We start from the raw sequence: 19,744 nt of genomic DNA on the forward strand, positions 1-19,744 counted from the left end.
TGGGAGTGGCCATAAGACTCAGCTTTGCCCCCCGGGACATAAGCAGGAGGGTCATGTGCAGCTCCCTGGAAGCAGCCTCCAAAGGCGGGGGTGCTTCTTTCAATGCTTCTCTTCCTGCACTGGAATGTCGCCATGATGCCTGACACATAAGCTGCCATTTTGGGCCATGAGGCTGAGGACAACAGAGAAATAAGACAGAAGGACCCTTCATCCCAACCCCATGGCATCCGTACTGGACATCCCACCCTGAACTCCTTGACAACGAGAGAGAAATACACTTCTATACTGTGTAAGCTGTTTCTACTTTAGGTGTCCCGGCACAGGAGAATCTAATCCTAACACAGATAGCAAGTCCTGCCTTAGACTTTGCTGCAAAATAAAACTAAATGACATTACAGAGGGAGGGCAATCGAGTGCCTGTAACTATTATCATTGGCCCATTGTCAATACTAGATGAACAGCTCGGAAATGGCTCCTCCTCAGCCCCCTGCTAAACCATTCTGGCAGGGAGAGCAGAGAGGATCAGCTAATTCACTTCCAGCACCGCCCCGCCTCTGATGCCCAGCATCAGCTACTTCTCTCTTCCTGCACCTCTCATCTGGGGTGCCAGGCGCTGGCGAGAGAGCGCCAGCCCAGCTCCATCAAGCCATGACCTCACCCTGCCTGGGGGGCCGTGCAGACCCAATTGGAGCCCAACTTAATCACATTTTCAGTTCATTAGAGAAGACCAGGCCTCCTCCCTGGAGATGCCAAGCCGATTCGAGGGAGAGGGAGAGAAAAGAAGCACATCTCCCCAAGGGCAGATGGGAGGGGAATGGGAGCTGAGGAGAGGAAACAACAGCAAGAGATCTGGAGCTTAGCTATTGTGTTGGTTCCCAAACAGCTGACAAAGGAGAAGGGAGGGGTGCATTCCTAGGTCTGAAGTGAACAAAGAAAGGGGAGGCTAATATATAAAGTGCAAGATTGTTCAGCCAGGCCCTGGGGTGGGTGTCCCATGGCTGCCCCTGGAGGAGGTCCAGAGGCGCCTGGGCCTGAACTGGTCCAAAGCAGTGGGTTCAGGAATTCACCCCTGTGGCAGGGCACAGTTTCTCATTGGTCAGCCTGCAAGGATGGATGGGGGAGGGCTGCTGATTCTAATTATAACTTCTGCCTGGACTGGGATTCCCACCCACATTCCAAGATCTGGCTCAAAAAGACCCCATGATTTCCACTAACTGGAGGGTTCTGTGGAGCTGAACATTCCTCTCTCTGAGATACTTGGTGTTCAGCCCTGTTGAGAAGTAGGGTAACTGGATATGTCACTGAAGTCCCCAGTGCCAAGGGAGATGGCCACAGAGTCCTCCAAAGGACCCTTCTCCCCCTCCGCCCTGTTCTCCTGGGCAGCATCTGAGCAGGGATCAGGGCAGGACCAGCTGGCTGGGAGGACAAGGGCCGAGTTCCAGCCCCCGGTTCCCACTTTGGGGTTTGTCCAAGCTCTGGGGGTGGAACAGCTCCACCCACCCTGCTCCCGGTCACGAAGGATAACCTGTGTGATAAGAGCTGCTGCACCACTTCACCCTTTACTAACCCCAAATGGCATTTGTGTTGTTCTCTGTCATGTGCTGTTTGTGTCAATATCTCCTGCGTGTCTTGTCCCTGGGTGAGATTGCAAATCTGACTTGCACAGAGTTAAGATACAAAACATCTCAATAAATATGTGCTGACGGGCACCTTCAGACTCCTGGCCTCGCCGGGGAGAAGAAGAAGGGAGAGAAAGCCACTTAGGAAATGTTTCATGGAAGGATTTTGAGGCTGCTGGGTTAGGGATGCATTTGCATCTGCTTAATCTGAGGGAAATGCTGAAACCCCGTGCAGCCCCTGACCTCTGCCATGAGGCTAGACCCCCAGAGGCAGAGTGGCCAAGGCCACTGTCCCACCACAAGCCCAGGGGCTCACTGCCTCTTCTGCTGCCCTGCACTCAGGTGGGTGAGGGAATTTGCTGGAAAGGAAAAGGGTGCTTATTCCGTCAGTGTCGGGCAGAGCTCTACTTATCTTCAGAGGGGACCCTGAGCTGCAGAGCAGGGACGCAGCTACGTGAGGACACAGCAAAGCAAGCAAACCAGGGCCCGCGCCCCGGACTCTGGGATCTCGGCAAAGTACCCAAAATAAATCCTCATCCTTTAGCCTACGGATGACTTGAGAGAGCAGTTCTCACTCTGAAAAAAGGGGAATGTGTGTGTGTGTGTGCATGTGTGTGTGCCTATGTGTGTGCATATGCGTATGTGTGTATGTATGTGTGTATATATGTATGTGTATATGCACGTGTGTATGCGTGTGTATGTGTGTATGTGTATGTGTGTACGGGTGTATGTGTGTATGCGCACGTGTGTATGTGTGTGTATGTGTGTGTATGTGTATGCGTGTGTGTATATGTGTATGGGTGTATGTGTACGTGTGTGTATGCGTGTGTGTATGTGTGTGTGCATGTGTGTATATATGTGTATGTATGTGTATGTGTATGCATGTGTATGTGTACGTGTGTCTGTGTATGCGCGTAATATATGAACACGCACAGAGAGAGAGCCGCGCACTCGCCTGCGTGTACAGTCTTCATTTCTTTTCTTCTCTTTTAATTTCTCATACATTGAATTGACTTCTTGTCTGTTGTATGATGGTGATGGTGGTGGCTGAGCAACGGAGAAGATATAACTCCCACTGTCACGCCTCTGCCGGCATTACGTGTGTGTGTACTTGTGTTCAAACCCCAACTCGGATGTGAGCATCACTGGGACACAGTGGGTGGGCGCCATCTACAGAACCAGCTCAGGTTACCTGACAGCTAACTCCTCTGGGGGTCCTGGGTTACAAGGATCTCTTCTTGAGATTACTGACCTTCCCTGGACCAGACTCTCACACAATCGGTCTCTCTATGGATCACAACTATTCTACCAAGCAAACGAATGTAACAAAATTCTTCCCAGTCTCCAAGAAAAGTCTCTTCCAGGCCAATTAAGTGAAAGCAGGAGGCCAGGAGAGGACGCAGGAATGCCAGGAGTGGATGTGGTCAGTAAGGCCCCAGCTCTGCCAGGGCACTTAGCCCCTCTCCCACCAAATCACCTCCCTCCAGGCCTGCGAGCCTCCTTCCAGGGCGACTTTGGGCAGAGACAGGAGGAAGAGCTGGTACGAATTTTGCAAGTAAAAGGCGTGGGCAATATTTCACGAGGATGTGAAGAGCGAACTGCGTTGTCCCCAACAGAATGGGTGTTTCGTGTGCCTCTCTGTGCCGTGGAGGGGACACGTGACCGTCATTCAAAGTAAACATGAGTATTTCCAAATGTTAATTCCAGCGGGGACAGGTGACTTCCTGGCGGGAAGAGGAATTACAGGTGAACAGCAGGCTTTCAGAGGAGGAGGAGAGGGGGAGAAAATGTGCAGACATGAACAGCAACAGAACAAAAGGAATAAGGATTGTGTTCCCCAAATAAACGTCAAATTCAGAGCCGGTGGAAAACAGCCAACCTGGGACTGTTCGGTGGCTGATGGGACGCGAAGTCCTGAATTGGACCTAGAAAAGCCAGACTGCAAGGATCTGGCTTCTCCACGGTTCAAGGGCACCGAGGGAGGTCTTCATCTTCAACTGGGGGTAAAAGAAAGGGGTGACTTCTCCTCAGGGAGCCAAGAAGGGCTGCATAGGGTTGAGCTCTGCACAACAGCTGGAAAGAGCCCAGCAAGGATGTCTCAGAGACTTGAGTCTTAAAGTCCAGGTTACAGTACCACCTGCCTATCTGAATATACATGGGCAGGGGACTGGACTAGATAGCTTCTGGAATCTCATCTCACTCTGAGTTATTATGAGCCTGAGATTCCTAACATTGATGAAAAGAAAGACTAGTCGTCTTGAGAACCAATTCTGAGGAGGGATATGGAGAGGACTCAGTGGGCCAGGGGCAGGAAAGTATAAGCAGCTTTTTGCAGGAGGAGGTCTCTGCAGGAGGCCCCTTTTGTACTGTCACATTAGCAAAGCTATATGTTAACTAACCTCCAACCCAAGCACACCTTCCAAATCTTTTGATCACACAATTCTTTGCTTAATCTGTTTGTTCTTTCCTTAGATCAAAGAAATAGACATGGAGAATAAGTGATTAACAGGGGACCAGATCTTTTCCCCAGCTTCCGCTTCAGTAATCTCACGAACTGTGTGAACAATGTAACATCTCGAAGAAAGATCACAAGGAGTCGACAAGCCTGCACGCAGTGGATGGCGATGAATCTGACCCTCTCTCTCAATGATTCACTGAAATTACTTCCCCTTTTTCCCTTTAAAAACTTTCATGGCCAAGCAAAACCTTTGGTGTCGATTCTGGGACACGAGTCCGCCTTCTTCCCAGATTGCCGGCTTTGGGATTAGAGCAACATTTCTGTTTCTACCAGCACTTGCCTCCTGAGTATTGACTTTCAAGCAGCGAGCAGCCAGGCCTGAGTTCGGTAACAGAAGTGGCCTCATGTTCAGATGTCAGCAGCAGGAGCGGGAGACGGCCCTCCATTCTGGAGGAGGTGGTCCTAAGGAGGAGCAGGGTTGCAGCCACGACACCTCCCCGTGGAAGCGAGGCCAAGTTCATGGCCGTCAAGTACAGTTCTGCAAGTCACACAGCGCAGTGGCAACACACCCAAGGCTACCGTTCCCGTGACAGACAGCACACATGTGTACTACGTTCTAGGTACATTTATAATGTCTACTATGGCAATTTCCCAGCAGGTGACGGTAAAGTGTCTTGAGAAAGGGGTGCCTTTTTTCTAATTAGAAAGAGCATCGCATGGACCAGCTGCAGCCTACATCCAGCCTCCTGGAGCCGTGGGCTTCACGTTGCAGACAGGACTACAGGACACAAACAAGATCCCTGTGTAAGGTTCAGCCCTTGCTGACAGTTCCCAGACTGACAGAATTAAATTTTTTTTAAGTGACCTAAGGATCTTTCTCAAACATTCATTGTGTAGTAGAGTTACCTGCAAATTAACGCCAATTATTTGAGCATCTATAGCTGGGCGCTTTTTGTTACTAGGTCTGCACCCTGAGCCCCAGACTCCAGCAGTCCTGCCCTCTGAAAAGCTGGGAAAAAAAACCCCGCAAATCTGTGTGCCATCAAACAAGCCATTATTCGTCCCAGCAGAGAGGCTCTGGGTTTTGTTGGCATAACAAGGAAACATTCATCCCCCGGGGACTAAGTAATATGACCTGGCTCTCAGAATGAGCTGACTCCTTGCTGCCACCTTAGAAAGACAGAAAGCTCCAGAGAAGTGGGCGAATAGATTCTGGCGGCTCAAGCAAAGCTTTTCAGCCAGTGCCGTCTCCCCTATGGAGCACTTTGCCACTGAACACGGCTCTTGGAGCCACAATGGCAAAAAAACCCTTGTAAATGATGTCCATTTACCAGCCCCGACTTCTGAAGCCGGGGACCCGGCGGGACTAAGCAGGCTGTGGACAGTTCCAGAGACCCCCTCAATCACCTCCCAGGAGATGTCTTTGTGCTTCCCGGCCAAGGGGGGCGCCCCGCTCGCGGGCAAACACAGCCTGATCGGCTGAGACAAAGCCCGGCCCCTCTTCTCAGGTAAACAACCTGAAACAGGAGTTCGGACCTAGAAGGAGCTTGTGCCTTGGGAGGTCTGAGTGTGTGGGGGCCTCGGCCCAGCACTGAAAACTTGGTAGCCAATTTCTTAAGCTGCTCCCACGACACCGGTTAGTAAGGACTTTAAGGCACCCAGGAGACAAAGTGAGTGGCAAGTGTGCAGCTGGAGCCTCCAAAGGCACCTGGGAGACAAATGAGGCCTCTCTGCACTCTCCCCCGGCACCTCCCCAACGCCCCACCCCCAGGCCCTCCCCCTCTGTCTCCGGGAGACAAAGTGCCCAGCTGCCTCCTCTGCTGCTCCGCCTCTGTGTCAGGTTCCCCGTTTGAAAACCCTGCCTTCACCTCCCACTTCTCAGGGGTAAATGAGAGCATTCCTTTGTACCCCGAGGGTGGGAACACTTGTCTTGCCCTTACTCTGCGCTGCCTGCGTTGTTTGCAAAATAAAGTGAGACAAGCCCATGCCCTCGGTATCAGAGGTACCTACCTGCCCCCACCCAGCTCACCAACTAACCTCCCGTCCCCGCCCCCCTCCACCAACCCCGCAACCCTACTCCTGCCTAGAGAACACTGAAAAGGGCGGGAGACGGCGAACCGCAGCCGTCTGTGCAAGGGTGCGTTTGGAAATAAAAGAAAGAGAGGCTAAAATCCCTCATCCTCCCCTCCCTGCTGCACAGGGCTCCTGGAGTGCCCTCAATCCGAAATGCCCCTGGCTTACAAGAAGCCCCAGAAGAAAAGGAGACCCCTGCACTTCCCCACCCCTCCGTGTCCACGTGTGTAGGCAACTCGCTCTCCTTCTATCCCCGAGCTGTGCTCAGATCGATGCCCCGCCTCCAAAAGGGTGGGGTTATAGCTGGGAGGAGGGGAGGAGAGAAAGAATGAGTTTTGAGCTCACACTTAAAGTACTGTGTGTGTTTGGCCCGCTTCTCCCACTCCCTCTCTCAAAGTGCGGCCACTCCGGGGGCAAACACAGACACAGAAGTAATAATAATAACAATAACAGCTCGTACAATTGAGCCCCACTGGGCTAAGCGCTCCACACGTGTTCCCTTATCCTTACGATGGCCTCGTGGAGCAGGCACTGGTCCTGTGCCTATTTTACATATGTGGAAACTGAGGCTTGGAGAAGGCAAGTGTCTTGCCCAGAGTTACAAAGCCGGGCAGAGTTACAAAGCAGAGTTACAAAGTGGCCCAGGGATGGGAAACACTTAAGGAGCTACAAGGACAAGCGGCTGCTACTTCAAAGTTTTCCTGGAAAGAAGAGGAAACTACCCCCCTTCCCCAGGATAACACCCTCCCCCCGGGGTTAGAACTTGGTCTGCCTCTGTCAGTTGCCAGTACTGGGCTATGCTCCAGGTGACAGAGATGTTTCCGGACCAGCTGGAAAACCTAGCACCACTGAAACACTGGAAACCCAAGAAACAGAGGCGCTAGGAATGTACTTGTTGATAAACTGGAAATTGTGTTTACGGTCCAGGCAGCTGGCTCGAGCACAGCCCGGAGCATTTTCCTGGTGCTGACGTACTCCTCGGTTCAGAAGATCAAATTGTTCCATGAAAACAGAAAGACTGGGCAACTAATACTGAAGCCCTCTCACGCTAAGGTAGGTGTGTGTGTGTGCAGCTGGCTGTGTGTTTTATTTAGCTACTGGAGTAGGAGAGGGCTGGAGTTTCTCTACTTACATGTAGATTTGGTCTTACAAATGAAGGGTTCGGGGTTATGATCATGGGGGTGTCCCAATCCCTAGATAAATTACACCACCTAATTTGCATCCATCCATCCATTGAATATTTAGTGAGACTTATTATCAACCGTCTCTTGAGTCCAATCCAGAGAAACACACAAAGAATTTTAGAGCTGAAAGGAACCTCAGGATTCAGGGAGCCCAGCTCCTGAAGGAAAACACAAGGGTGGAATTCACCTGGGCAGCCTGAGATGGTGCAGGCATAACAGCAGAGGCGGGATGGGGGCGGGCGGGCAGCGTGTGAATCCTGACTCCGCAATGCTAGCTGGTGACTCAGGGCAGCTCCTTAACCCCCAGCGCCAGCGCCGGCTCTGGTTTCCTCCTCGCCCTGCGGAACCGCACAGGCCCAGGCGAGGGGCTTATGTGGCCTGTCAAGTCCCGTCATGGCGACGGTCCCGGGCATGAGCAGGGGCCGCCCTCCCCCTGCACGGCTGTGGGTTGGAGCAGCGTGGTCGCTCAGGGGGGTGGAAGGTAGGGAGGCGATGCTGTCAGGCAGCCGGCTCTGCGGGGGATGTTGGGCGCGGTACGCGTCCCCCATGCAGACCAGGGGGTTGGGTGTCAACGCAGAAGGACTCACCCACCTGAAGCTGAGGGTGTTGGCTGGTGGGGACTCACAGCCGAGTCACCTGCAGGCATTGCCTGAGCTCAGCCCAAGGGAGCCGCCCCGTCTCCTTGCCCAGAGGCAGCCTTCATCCAAGGACCGGTCGGTGTGGGCGCCCCTGCCCCATGGGGCCGGCGCAGCTTTCAGAGCTCCTTGAAGGACCAGCTGAGGCCTGGGTTGTAACTACACGGTATTCAGCTTCTCTCCCTGCCCAGCCCCGCCTCTCTCACTCCCCGAGAGCCTCCCCGGTCCCTCGCTGCCCACAGACCTCCGCTTCCAGGGAAGCTGACTCACGTCACCTCCAAGAAACCCGTTCCCCAGACGGTGAGTCTCGAGCGCAGCCTGGACAGGGCATCCACGTGCTGACGAGGGCCCAGGCGCATCTGGGGCCAGGCCGCTCTCTCCTCCCTCAGCCCAGGCAGCCTGACCCCAAAGGGGGAGAGGGAGGTCGGCCACAGAGGGAGGTCTTTCCCCACCTAAAGCATCAACCTCCCAACACCCCACACAGAAGCACAAAGGCCATCTCCACCCGCAAAAGGAGGAGACAGCGCGCAGTCCTGCCCAGACCCCCTCCTCTCCAAGTGCGATCACAAAGGGAAACCCTGAAGGGGAAGGAGCGGCTAAGTACAGGGACAAATAGGGCCATGTGGGGAGGGGCGGGAGGAGGCCCACCTGCTCTGTCTCCCGACAGAAGCACGCAGACAGGAGGCATGAGACCACAGAGGCAGCGAGTGGCGGGGGCAGCCACACGCCGAGGAAGCCCCGGCCCCCAGGAGCTGGAAGAGGCAGGGGGGACCCTCCCCTAGAGCCTCTGGAGGGAGCCCACCCTGCAGACACCTTGAAACCAAATTCAGACTTCTGGCCTCCAGACCCGTGAGAATACATTCCTGTTGCTGGAAGCCGCTGGGTTTGAGATAATTTGCTACTCCAGCCTCAGGAAACTATTACCACATCCAAGCCGGGCGCATCAGGACTTGCCCCTCCCTCCCCCCCGGCTCGCTTCGCTCCCCCACCAGGAGGTAACCCGCTTCCTGCTGATGTGCTGGTGAGACCTTGGGGCCTTGTCCCATACTTGTGCTTTATAACAGCCACATATTGGGCCCTTAAAAAGGAATGGTTTTCTACCACAGAATTTCAGACAGGTGGCAGGTGATGATGGTGATATTTGGGGCTGAGAGGGCGTTGGAACGTAAAACAGAAAAGTATAGTCACTCGCGGTACCAACTCATTCGACCAGGCCCATCTTTAGAGCTCCAGGCCCAGGACAGTATTAGGATTAGCGTCAGCGCGACTCTAGCCCCAGCTGGTTTTCAGGAGGAAAGGGGCCCGTGGGACATGGAGCAGCCAGAGGGACTCACTGCTCCCCTGGATGGAGGACCTGGGACTGCATATCGTTCTGCCTCTTGACTCCAAAAACCCCCCACCCTCCAGCCCACATCAAGCCTGGGTGGACCCACCTTCTGCAGCTCGGAGGAGACATTGCACAAGCGGCTGGGAGGGGACGCCCGCTGGCACCGTTGTTCCCCACTGCTCAGGGCCCAGGAGTTGGCAAAGTCGTAGGGGTCCGAGGTCAAGGTCCCTGTGGAGAAAGTGTCAGGAGGATGAAGCCACGGTCGTGAGACCCGGGACTTCTGAGTGAGAACTCTAGGTCTGTCGTCACCTGAACCAACTTTCTTTAGATTCGAACATAGGCATCTGTGGCAGGAGTACCCCAGCATTAACACCACAGGGCACGGGCACCCGGGTTCAGCCAGCATCTGGAGGGGGGCGGCTGGACGGGTGTGCACAGTGAGGGAGATGCCAGGAAAGGTGATGAGGAACAGTCCACCCACTCTCGCTTCTCAGGACTTTGCTCCCTTTCCTCCTTCTGTGCGGAACGTTCTCCACCCCCTTATTACCCTGACTCTCTCCATTTATTCTTTGAGATGCAGCCCCGGTACCACTTCCTCCAGGAAGCCCTTCTGAATTAGCTCGACTCCCTGTCTCCCTCCCCAGTCTGGCTGGGTGCCCCTTCTCTGTGCTCCCTCAGCACCCTGGCCATCCCTCTGTCAAAGCTCTCATCATCCTTTGTGTTAGTATCCTTTTTGCTTATATTCACCCCCCATTCAACTGTGAGCTCCTTAATTCAGGGCACAGGCTGTGCCTCTTATCTCTAAACTCTTATCTGCTGGATGGTGGGTACTCAACATATTTTTGCAGAATGAAGGTAAGGATGTGGCATGAACCTAAGCATCCCCATCACTGCATCCCTGGTGCTCGCAGAGCATCTGTGCCCTGGTACTCATAGCAAACACACTCCTATCAGCTACCCACGAGAGACTGTGAGCACCTTCCGGGCCTGCATGGCCTGGTACCAAGTCAGTGCCAAAGAGAACTGCTGCACCTTCACTGCAAAGGGGCTTAGCGGAGCAGCAAGGCTAGCAGTCCCTCTGCACAGCCAGATCTGGAAGAGTGAAGCGCGCTTCAAGGTCAGCTCATGCACTTGGAAACAGAAAATAAACTATCCCCGGAAAAAGAAAAGCAGGACTTGGAAGTGTAGTGAGTTGGCCTCTGGCTGTGGTGAGCAGAAGAAAATGGCCCCCAAAGATACGTCCGCTTCCCAGTTCGCAGAACCTGTGGATATTTTCCGGCAAAAGATGTGATTGAATAAAGGATTGTGAGAGGAAGAGCTTATCCTGGGTTCACTGAGTGAGCCTTAAACGCAATCACATATGTCCTTATAAGAGAGGGGTAAGGACTTCCCTGGCGGTCCAGAGGTTAAGACTTTGCCTTCCAATGCAGGGGGTGTGGGTTCGATCCCTGGTCAGGGAGCTAAGATCCCACATGCCTCGTGCCCCAAAAAAGCAAGCAAACAAAAACACAAAACAGAAGCAATACTGTAACAAATTCAACAAAGACTTTAAAAATGGTCCACATCAAAAAAAAAAAAACTTTAAAAAAAAAAAGAGAGGGGGAGAGGGAGATCACACAGAGACACACACAGAGCAGGCAATGTGCAGACCGAGGCAGAGATTGAAATGATGCAGCCACAGGTCAAGGATGGCTGGCAGTGGCTGGAAGAGGCAAGGCACAGATTCTCCCCAGAGCCCCTGGAGGAAGTGTAGTCCTGTCATCACCTTGGTGTTGGACTTCTGGCCTTCTAGAATTGTGAGAGAATAAATTTCTGTTGTCTTAAGCCATCAAGCTTGCAGTAATTTGTTGGCAGCAGCAGGAAACTAATACATGGAGAAGCCAAAGGGAAGGGCACTTCAATCTGTGAAGGTTCTACTATGTGCCAGGCATTATGATAGGCATTCTCTGGGTTCTTAGTCACCACGCCACACAGGCTTGCCCACCTTCTCATATACCATCTCAAGGAAGAGGCAGAGAAGAGCCTTTGTGCTATGTGGGGAAAGCCCGAGAGAGAATCAAGACCCCTGGTCTGGTCTCAGTTCTCCTTCGATCGCCCTGTGTGATCTTGGGCTGATCCCATAATCTCCTGAGCCTGATTCCTCATATGTAAAATGATGGGTTAGACTAGAGGACCTCTAGATCCTTTCCTGACCTTTTAGGAAGTGAAACCCTCTGGGCTAAATCTGAAATGAGACATAAGGATGTCTGATAGATGGAATTACAAATCATCTCGCTTATAGAAAAATCTCTGAGAGCCAGAGTTAAAACCAGCTGGGCAGGCTCCCATGATGTCAGGAAGCAGGGTTAACTGTCAAGTCTTTGCCAACCCCAAAAAAATAAACCTGCAGTCCTCTGAGAGTGATTTCCAAAATATCGCCAGAGCCCTGACTTTTTGCCAACATGCACCACCTTCCCCCTAGTAACATAGGTCCCATTTTTAGTTAGTATTTTTTAATTGAAGTATAGTTGATTTGCAATGTTACGGGTGTACAGCAAAGTGATTCAGTTATACATATGCATATATATTCTTTTTCAGATTCTTTTCCATTATAGGTTATTACAAGATATTGAATATAACCTGTGCTATACTGTAGGTCCTTGTTGTTTATTTTCTATATAGTAGTGTGTATCTGTTAATCCCAAACCATTTTTAGTTTTTTAGATCCTAAAGCCTGGAGAAAAAGACATCTTAGGGCTGGGACTTCCATTTCTGGCAATACAGCACATTAGAAAAATCTGAAAACTCTGCAACTGCAAAGGACAAATATCCTGTTGAATCTGTGTTTAATCCCATTTTAAAAAGTAGAGGGAATGACAAGGGACAAAAACGAAGGAGAAGAAGGAAAGGAGGAAGGGAAGGGAAGAAAGTTTAAAAACAAGTAAAGAAAGTTTAAGAATAGAACTGGCAAATATGACTTGATGTTCTGACCACAGGGTATTTACAGTGGGGGTGGCAATCTTTCCAACTAATGTGCTTGGGTTTTAACAGCTCCTTGGAGATTGATGGAAATGAGTCTTGGGTCTGCATGATGTAGAGAGATGGGCTTAGACCCCTTTGTGAACCTGGGAGTCTTGAAGGACTACCCCCTCCGTGAGAAAGCTAACAAGAAAAAAATTCACTCTGAGAAGTAGGAAAATAATAAGGAAGTTTATTTCCTTGGTCTGGACTCTGAATAGGAGGGGAAAAGTCTCCTCTGAGAATTTATAGTGATAGGAAAGCCCTCATTTAGCATTGAGATTCCAATTTATACTTCTTGTGAGATTCAGTAACTCCATATTAAAAAATTAGCATAAAACCCTTCTAAAGATGAGCTTACAATCCAAAACTATGCTACACAGACAACAATCTACTTCAAGCAAGACCCAGCAGACATAAAGAAAACATTATTCAAGCTCTAAAAACTTCAGATAATAAAGGTTTTGTACAGAGGTTATAAAAGAAATATATTTTAAATTGCTGTTATAAAGAAGAAATCAAAACTTGATAAAAGAACAAGACAATAAGAAAAATAATAGAGTTGAAAAAGTGCCAGATTTACCTTCTAAAATTACAAACATAGTCAATGAAATAGAAAAGAAAAGTCAACTGATGGATTAGACATCATCTGTCAATTAGAGTTGAGAGAGAATTAGTGAACTAGAAGATAGATATAAATAGTGATGTGCTGATAAGCCAGCTCTCTGGGGGGAAAGCAAAGCCCTGATTGCTTGTTGCCATGGTGTAAATACTCCCACCATGGCCAGTTTCAAGCTACCAACATGACATTACTGAAAATGGAGCTGGAAAAAATGCACACGATTGGTTCTCACCAGCCAGCATGACCATACCACTCAAGCAACAAAGAGGGATAAAGAGATAGAAAAGTGGAAGTATGGTAAAGAGGGAAAATAGGGTGGAATAAAAATATCCAACATATGTCTAACAAAAGAGAGAAAATGACTGAAATTTTCCTATATCTGATGAAAGGTAGGAATCATCAGATTCATGAGTCACAAAAAGTCTCAAGCAAGATAATAAAAATAAAACCTACACATAGAAATAGCACAGTGAAATTTCAGAATACCAAAAGCAATGAGATGACTTATACACAAAGCTAAAAGACCCATTATCTGTGAAGAAATGACAATTAGACTGACAACATAATTCTCGACAGCAACAATGGAACAGCATCCTCAAAGCACTGTTAGAAATAACCAATGTCCTAGAATTCTATACCTAGCTAACATATCCTATAAGAATGAAGGAGTGTTTGTTTCAGTTATCACTACCAGATTCTGAGTGAGGAACTACTAAGGGATGTTTTTTTAAAAAATAGAAATTGAACCTACAAAAAATAGTAACATAAAAGGAGAAATTATGAGCAAAGAACCTGTTAAACATGAAGGCATAGCCAAAGAAGCACCAATTATGTAAAACTATGATAATAATGCCAAATTTAGTAGTTATTCAAACAAGGTGGGGGGACAGTGAGGGCATTATTCATATAGTAATGGGTAGATGAAGCAGACAAAAGGCAGTAAAAAAAAATAGTAGACTTGAATAACACAATTAACAAAGGTAGTTCAACAAAAAGATACAGAATCTGGCACCAATCAGGAAACATTCTGACAAGCCTCTTAGACAGCCTCATCCACCAGAAGGCAGACAGCAGAAGCAAGAAGAACTACAATCCTGCAGCCTGTGGAATGAAAACCACATTCACAGAAAGACAGACAAAATGAAAAAGCAGAGGGCTATGTACCAGATGAAGGAACAAGATAAAACCCCAGAAAAACAACTGAATGAAGTGGATATAGGAAACCTTCCAGAAAAAGAATTCAGAATAGTGATAGTGAAGATGATCCAGGACCTCAGAAAAAGAATGGAGGCAAAGATTGAGAAGATGCAAGAAATGGAGACCTCTGGGACAACACTAAACACACCAACATTCACATTATAGGGGTCCCAGAAGGAGAAGAGAGAGAAAGGACCTGAGAAATATTTGGAGAGATTATAGTCAAAAACTTCCCTAACATGGAAAAGGATATAGCCACCCAAGTCCAGGAAGCAGAGTTCCAGGCAGGATAAACCCAAGGAGAAACATGCTCAGACACATAGTAATCAAACTGACAAAAATTAAAGACAAAGAAAAATTATTAAAAGCAGCAAGGGAAAAACAACAAATAACATACAAGGGAACTCCCATAAGGTTAACAGCTCATTTCTCAGCAGGAACTCTGGAAGCCAGAAGGAAGTGGCAAGATATATTTAAAGTGATGAAAGGGAAGAACCTACAACCAAGATTACGCTACTCGGCAAGGATCTCATTGAGATTCAACAGAGAAATCAAAAGCTTTACAGACAAGCAAAAGCTAAGAGAATTCAGCACCACCAAACCAGCTCTACAACAAATGCTAAAGGAACTTCTCTAAGTGGGAAACACAAGAGAAGAAAAGGACCTACAAAAACAAACCCAAAACAATTAAGATAATGGTAATAGGATCATACATATTGATAATTACCTTAAATGTGAATGGATTAAATGCTCCAACCAAAAGACACAGGCTCATTGAATGGATACAAAAACAAGGCCCATATATATGCTGTCTACAAGAGACCCACTTCAGACCTAGGGACACATACAGACTGAAAGTGAGGGTATGGGAAAAGATATTCTATGCAAATGGAAATCAAAAGAAAGCTGGAGTAGCAATACTCATATTAGATAAAATAGACTTTAAAATAAAGAAGCAATTTGCATTCTGAGATAATTTTTTTCTTGTCTTATATTTCAATTTATTTTCCTCTTTTTCTTCAGATGTAAAATACATCCAACACTGAATTCCAAAAGCAAATGTATTTATGACATTGTTGTCCAGCCCAGGTTTTTACACCCATATAACCAATGTGATAGGACCATAATTCATTATCTTTTTACCACTGAAAATTGTTTTATATTTGTAATGACAGAGAAATGGCTTTATAATGCTGATACTGGTGGCAAAGAACTAATAGTTGGCTACTTCAATTACCAGTAATCTTAGCTGGATGAGGCCCTGCTTCACACATTTGGCCAAAAATCTTGCAACCCATCTGAGGTAGAAACAGAGATGCACTACCCAGATCCCTTTCACGCAGGACTTGATTTGCTCTTCAGAGTCTGTCTCAGATACAGAGAACTACCTCCTGATGTCATACCCTTCTAGAGGCAGTCCATATGCAGTGAGCGAATGGGGCCCAGACATCTTAGCCTGGTATGGAACATTCTGCGGGGCAGTCCTTGCTCTAGAGCTCCCCCTCTGCTCAGCTCTCCTTCCTCCCCTTCCTTTCGATATTGATCTCTAATAAACATCTTGTACCGTAGATTCCACTGAGATTAAATAAATAAATAAAGAAGAAAACATTCCGTTGGAGCATACATAGAACAATTACAAAAGATCATGTACTAGGCCACAAATAAATCTCCCCAAATTTCTAATTTAAATCAGAAATCAATTTAGTTGCAAAAGATAGCTTTTAAAAGTCTAAACATTTAAAAATTTTAAGCACATTTAATAGGTTGAGAAAAAACTCAAAATGGAAATAGAAAATTCATAGAACTCAATGAAAATGAAAATATTTACCTATCAAAGTTGGTGTGATACAGCTAAGGCAGTATTTAAGGAAAGTTGATAGCCTCAAATGTACATATTGAACAATAAAAAGTTTAAGAAATCAGGGCTGGAGAAGACAGAAACAAATGACCTTACTATTTTCCAGTCCAATGAAAGAAATAATCAACTGTTTCTCTACACACTTACCCCTTAACCATAAAAAAGGAGAACTTATACACAAATGTTCAGCTTTTGCAAAAGAACATCCCTACTTAAATGTTTATGTAATTGAAATTATCAAAAGAAGAATAAAGATTAGCAGTGGTTTTCGCATTGCCCATATTACTTCCTGTTGCTTGTGAACACACACATGCACGCACATCCACATAAACTAGCCTTTCTGGACAGTGTAGAGGACTACCCTTTTTTTTTTGGCCACACTGTGTGGCTTGCAGGAGCTTAGTTCCCCAACCAGGGATCGAACCCAGGACCCCTGCAGTGGAAGCATGGAGTCCTAACCACTGGACCACCAGGGAAGTCCCAGCACCATCCTTTATAGATTTCATCCTCAAAGTTCCATCACAGTGGCTAAGGATCTGTTCAAACCATCCAGCATTTATCAACCATCTGCCATGTGGGGAATTCAAGGTTGAACAACGTCAGGTCTGAGGAGCCCCCAAGATCTGGTTTGACGGGGGGTCTAGGCAGTGAAGTAGAACACTAAGAGATAAGGTTGGCGGGATAAATTGAGCTGAGGACTTGGGGAGGCTGGAACGCCAGGGGAAGAGTCATAGTGAAGATTGGTGAGCAGGACAGCACAGCCATGCGTTCAGGAAACCAGAAGAGCCTACCTTCTTGAGTCTGGAAGTCATCTTCGGCAAAGATGTTAAAGTTGCCACACAGCCCACAGGTCTTGTTGAAATGTCTGTCTGACAGCAGGACTTGAAAGTTGCCGCTGCCATCAATCCTGGCCACAAAGCCGTAGGCCTCGCTGGACAGCTTGTAGTAACCAGCCTCAGTTTCTAGGTACAGCCCTTTGGAGGCATAGGGCATGGAGACCCTGGAGGGACAGGAGGAACTCAGGAAGTGGCCTTCTCATCCATTTTCTGGATGTCCGTCCACCCTTCAACCCAACCATGCTGCAGGGTTCAGACCAAGGAGCAGAGCTGGATGAGCTGTGTGCCTAGTCCAAGCGTTGGGACACCCCACTCTCGCACACCCTGCTCACTTCCTCTGGGCACATCTACTTCCTCTCTCTGGGCCCTGCTGCTTCATCCAAAAGACGATGGGGGAGTACCGGGGAATTATCAGGGCCCCTTCTAATTTGAACTTTCTGGGCTCCAACTTACCTCTGGTCCCCCTGCAGCACAGTACCATTGACAAACACGTGGATATCAAAAAATTCCCCAAGATACACGGAGAGGCTCACTCTCTTGCCATCTTGGAAGTCCCCTGAAAGAGAAAAGAATTATTTAAACTGGGTAGCAATTATTACCCAAAAAAAGTGAATACATTTATTTATAATCATCATCTCTATAATCTTATCTCAGTGGAAAACTCCCCCCAAAGATTTAACAAATGGGCAACAAAAATTTCCCTAAAAATCTCATTGGTTCACTCATCTTTCCATTCATCTAAAAATATTTATTGAGTGCCTTCTGGCTACATAGCCCTCTAGTAGTCTCTTATATTTCTCAAAAGAGAAGTGTAAAATTCTGACCCCTTCCTTCTGGGAGTTTACAGTCGAAGTATAAAGATAAAATAAGCATGAGTCGAACGCATTCTAAGGCAGTGAATCAAAGCCACAATGTGGTTATTGGTGACAGGAACTCTGAGATGTGTTATTTAAAATGTTCTCTTAGAAAGGGAACCCTCCTACACTGTTGGTGCAAATGCAAAGTGGTTCAGCCACTTTGTACGAGGTTCCTCAAAAAACTAAAAATAGAGTTGTCATATGATCCAGTGATCCCACTCCTGAGCATATAACCAGACGAAACTATAATTCGAAAAGATACATGCACCTCTATGTTCATATGGCACTATTCACAATCGCCAAGATATGGAAGCAACCTAAATGTCCATCAAAAGATGAACGGATAAAGAAGATGTGTTGTGTATATATATATATATATTCAATGAAATACAACTCAGCCATAAAAAAGAGCAAAATCATGCCATTTGCAGAAACGTGGATGGACCTAGAGATTATCCTACTAAGCGAAGTAAGAAAGAGAAAGACAAATACCATATGATATCACTTACACGTGGAATCTAAAATATGACACAAATGAACCTATCTACGAAACAGAAACAGACTCACAGACATAGAGAACAGACTTGTGGCTGCAGTGGGGAGGGAGGGAAGGAAGGATTAGAAGTTTGGGATTAGGAGATGCAAACTGGTATATACAGAATGGATAAACAGCAAGGTCCTACTATAGAGCACAGGGAACTATTATTCAATATCCTATGATAAACCATAATGGAAAAGAATACGAAAAGGAATACATATACATGTATAACTGAGTCAACTGGCTATACAGCAGAAGTTAACCCAACATTGTATATCAACTATACTTTGGCAAAAATTCAAAAAGAATAAATAAAATTCGTGCGTCTCTCCTCACTGTACTGAATTCACTTCTCTGGGAGAGGTTTAGAGATACCACAGGTAAAATGCCTCACTCCATGCGGGGAACTTAATAAGGACACAGATGTTGCCATTAGAGATGGCTGAATAGCCAAACACGTGATCAAATGGTCTCTGGCCTTCCCGTTGTGAGGGGCAAATGCAGAGGCAAGGGTGATGGCAGTTGACATGACAGCGGGAAAACAGGAAGAGATACTTTTGCAGCTTAATGAAGACCCAACAACCCCACTGCTTGTCCGGAGAACAGGCGCCTGTGCTGGGCTATTGGTTTTCAAAGATAACTGAGTGGCCACAGGAGATGAAGGATCCAGAAGGAAGAGTGTGGTCTGCGTCTCAAGGCTTTGAGACTGAGAAGTTGATGAAAATAGGGAAGATGAGGGCAGCCGGTGAAGACAGAGCTGGAAGATGCTGGAGAAACAGGGGTCAAAGTTGGGGATGCCACGCCTTGATGCTCCTGAAGAAATGGGACAGGGACCCAGGTGGAAAGGTTCAGCTTGGACATCAGGACATGTGCCTGCTCCTGGAAGGATCAGGGGACTGTAGCTCCAGCTCCTCAGCAAAAGAGAAGGCAAGGGGTGGCGCAGTGGTTGAGAATCCGTCTGCCAAGGCAGGGGACATGGGTTCGAGCCCTGGTCCGGGAGGATCCCACATGCCGCGGAGCAACTAAGCCCGTGCTCCACAACTACTGAGACTGCGCTCTAGAGCCCGCGAGCCACAACTACTGAGCCCGTGTGCCACAACTACTGAGGCCCACACGCCTAGAGCCCGTGCTCCGCAACAAGAGAAGCCACCGCAACGAGAAGCCCGCGCACCGCAACGAAGAGTACAACGAAGACCCAACACAGCCAAAAATAAATAAATAAAATAAATTTTAAAAAAAAAAGAGAGAGAGAAGGCAAGAATGTCTATGGAACCAAGCGCAGGAGGCTTGGAAGGTCTGTCGACGTGACGTGCAGCTGCCACGTCTGGGGCCACTGACGAAGTGAGCTAAGAAGGGTGGTCTCAGGACAGCCCAGCAGAGGTCTGGAAGGAGGCGTCCTCCAACCAGGGCTTGAGCTGGACCCAGGCTGCTGGAGGACAGTGACACCTGGTACACACACACACACACACACACACACACACACACACACACACACACACACAGAGAACCAACACACACACACACACACACACACACAGAACCA

The 19,744-nt window shown here is 48.0% G+C and overlaps 1 protein-coding gene across 1 annotated transcript in view; it reads right to left on the reverse strand.

The window, feature by feature from the left end:
* The window catches only part of VWF (von Willebrand factor), a 162,290-nt gene that overhangs the window by 119,497 nt on the left and 23,049 nt on the right, over positions 1 to 19,744 (reverse strand). The window contains exons 6-8 of the mRNA XM_028490937.2: positions 17,260 to 17,362; positions 16,762 to 16,970; positions 9,403 to 9,524 (exon numbers count right to left, since the gene is read on the reverse strand). Coding sequence (XP_028346738.1) covers positions 9,403 to 9,524; positions 16,762 to 16,970; positions 17,260 to 17,362 — 434 coding nt within the window. The remainder of the gene's footprint in view (positions 1 to 9,402; positions 9,525 to 16,761; positions 16,971 to 17,259; positions 17,363 to 19,744) is intronic.

The sequence above is a fragment of the Physeter macrocephalus genome, chromosome 6 (genome assembly GCF_002837175.3).
Source record: "Physeter macrocephalus isolate SW-GA chromosome 6, ASM283717v5, whole genome shotgun sequence".
NCBI lineage: Eukaryota > Metazoa > Chordata > Mammalia > Artiodactyla > Physeteridae > Physeter > Physeter macrocephalus.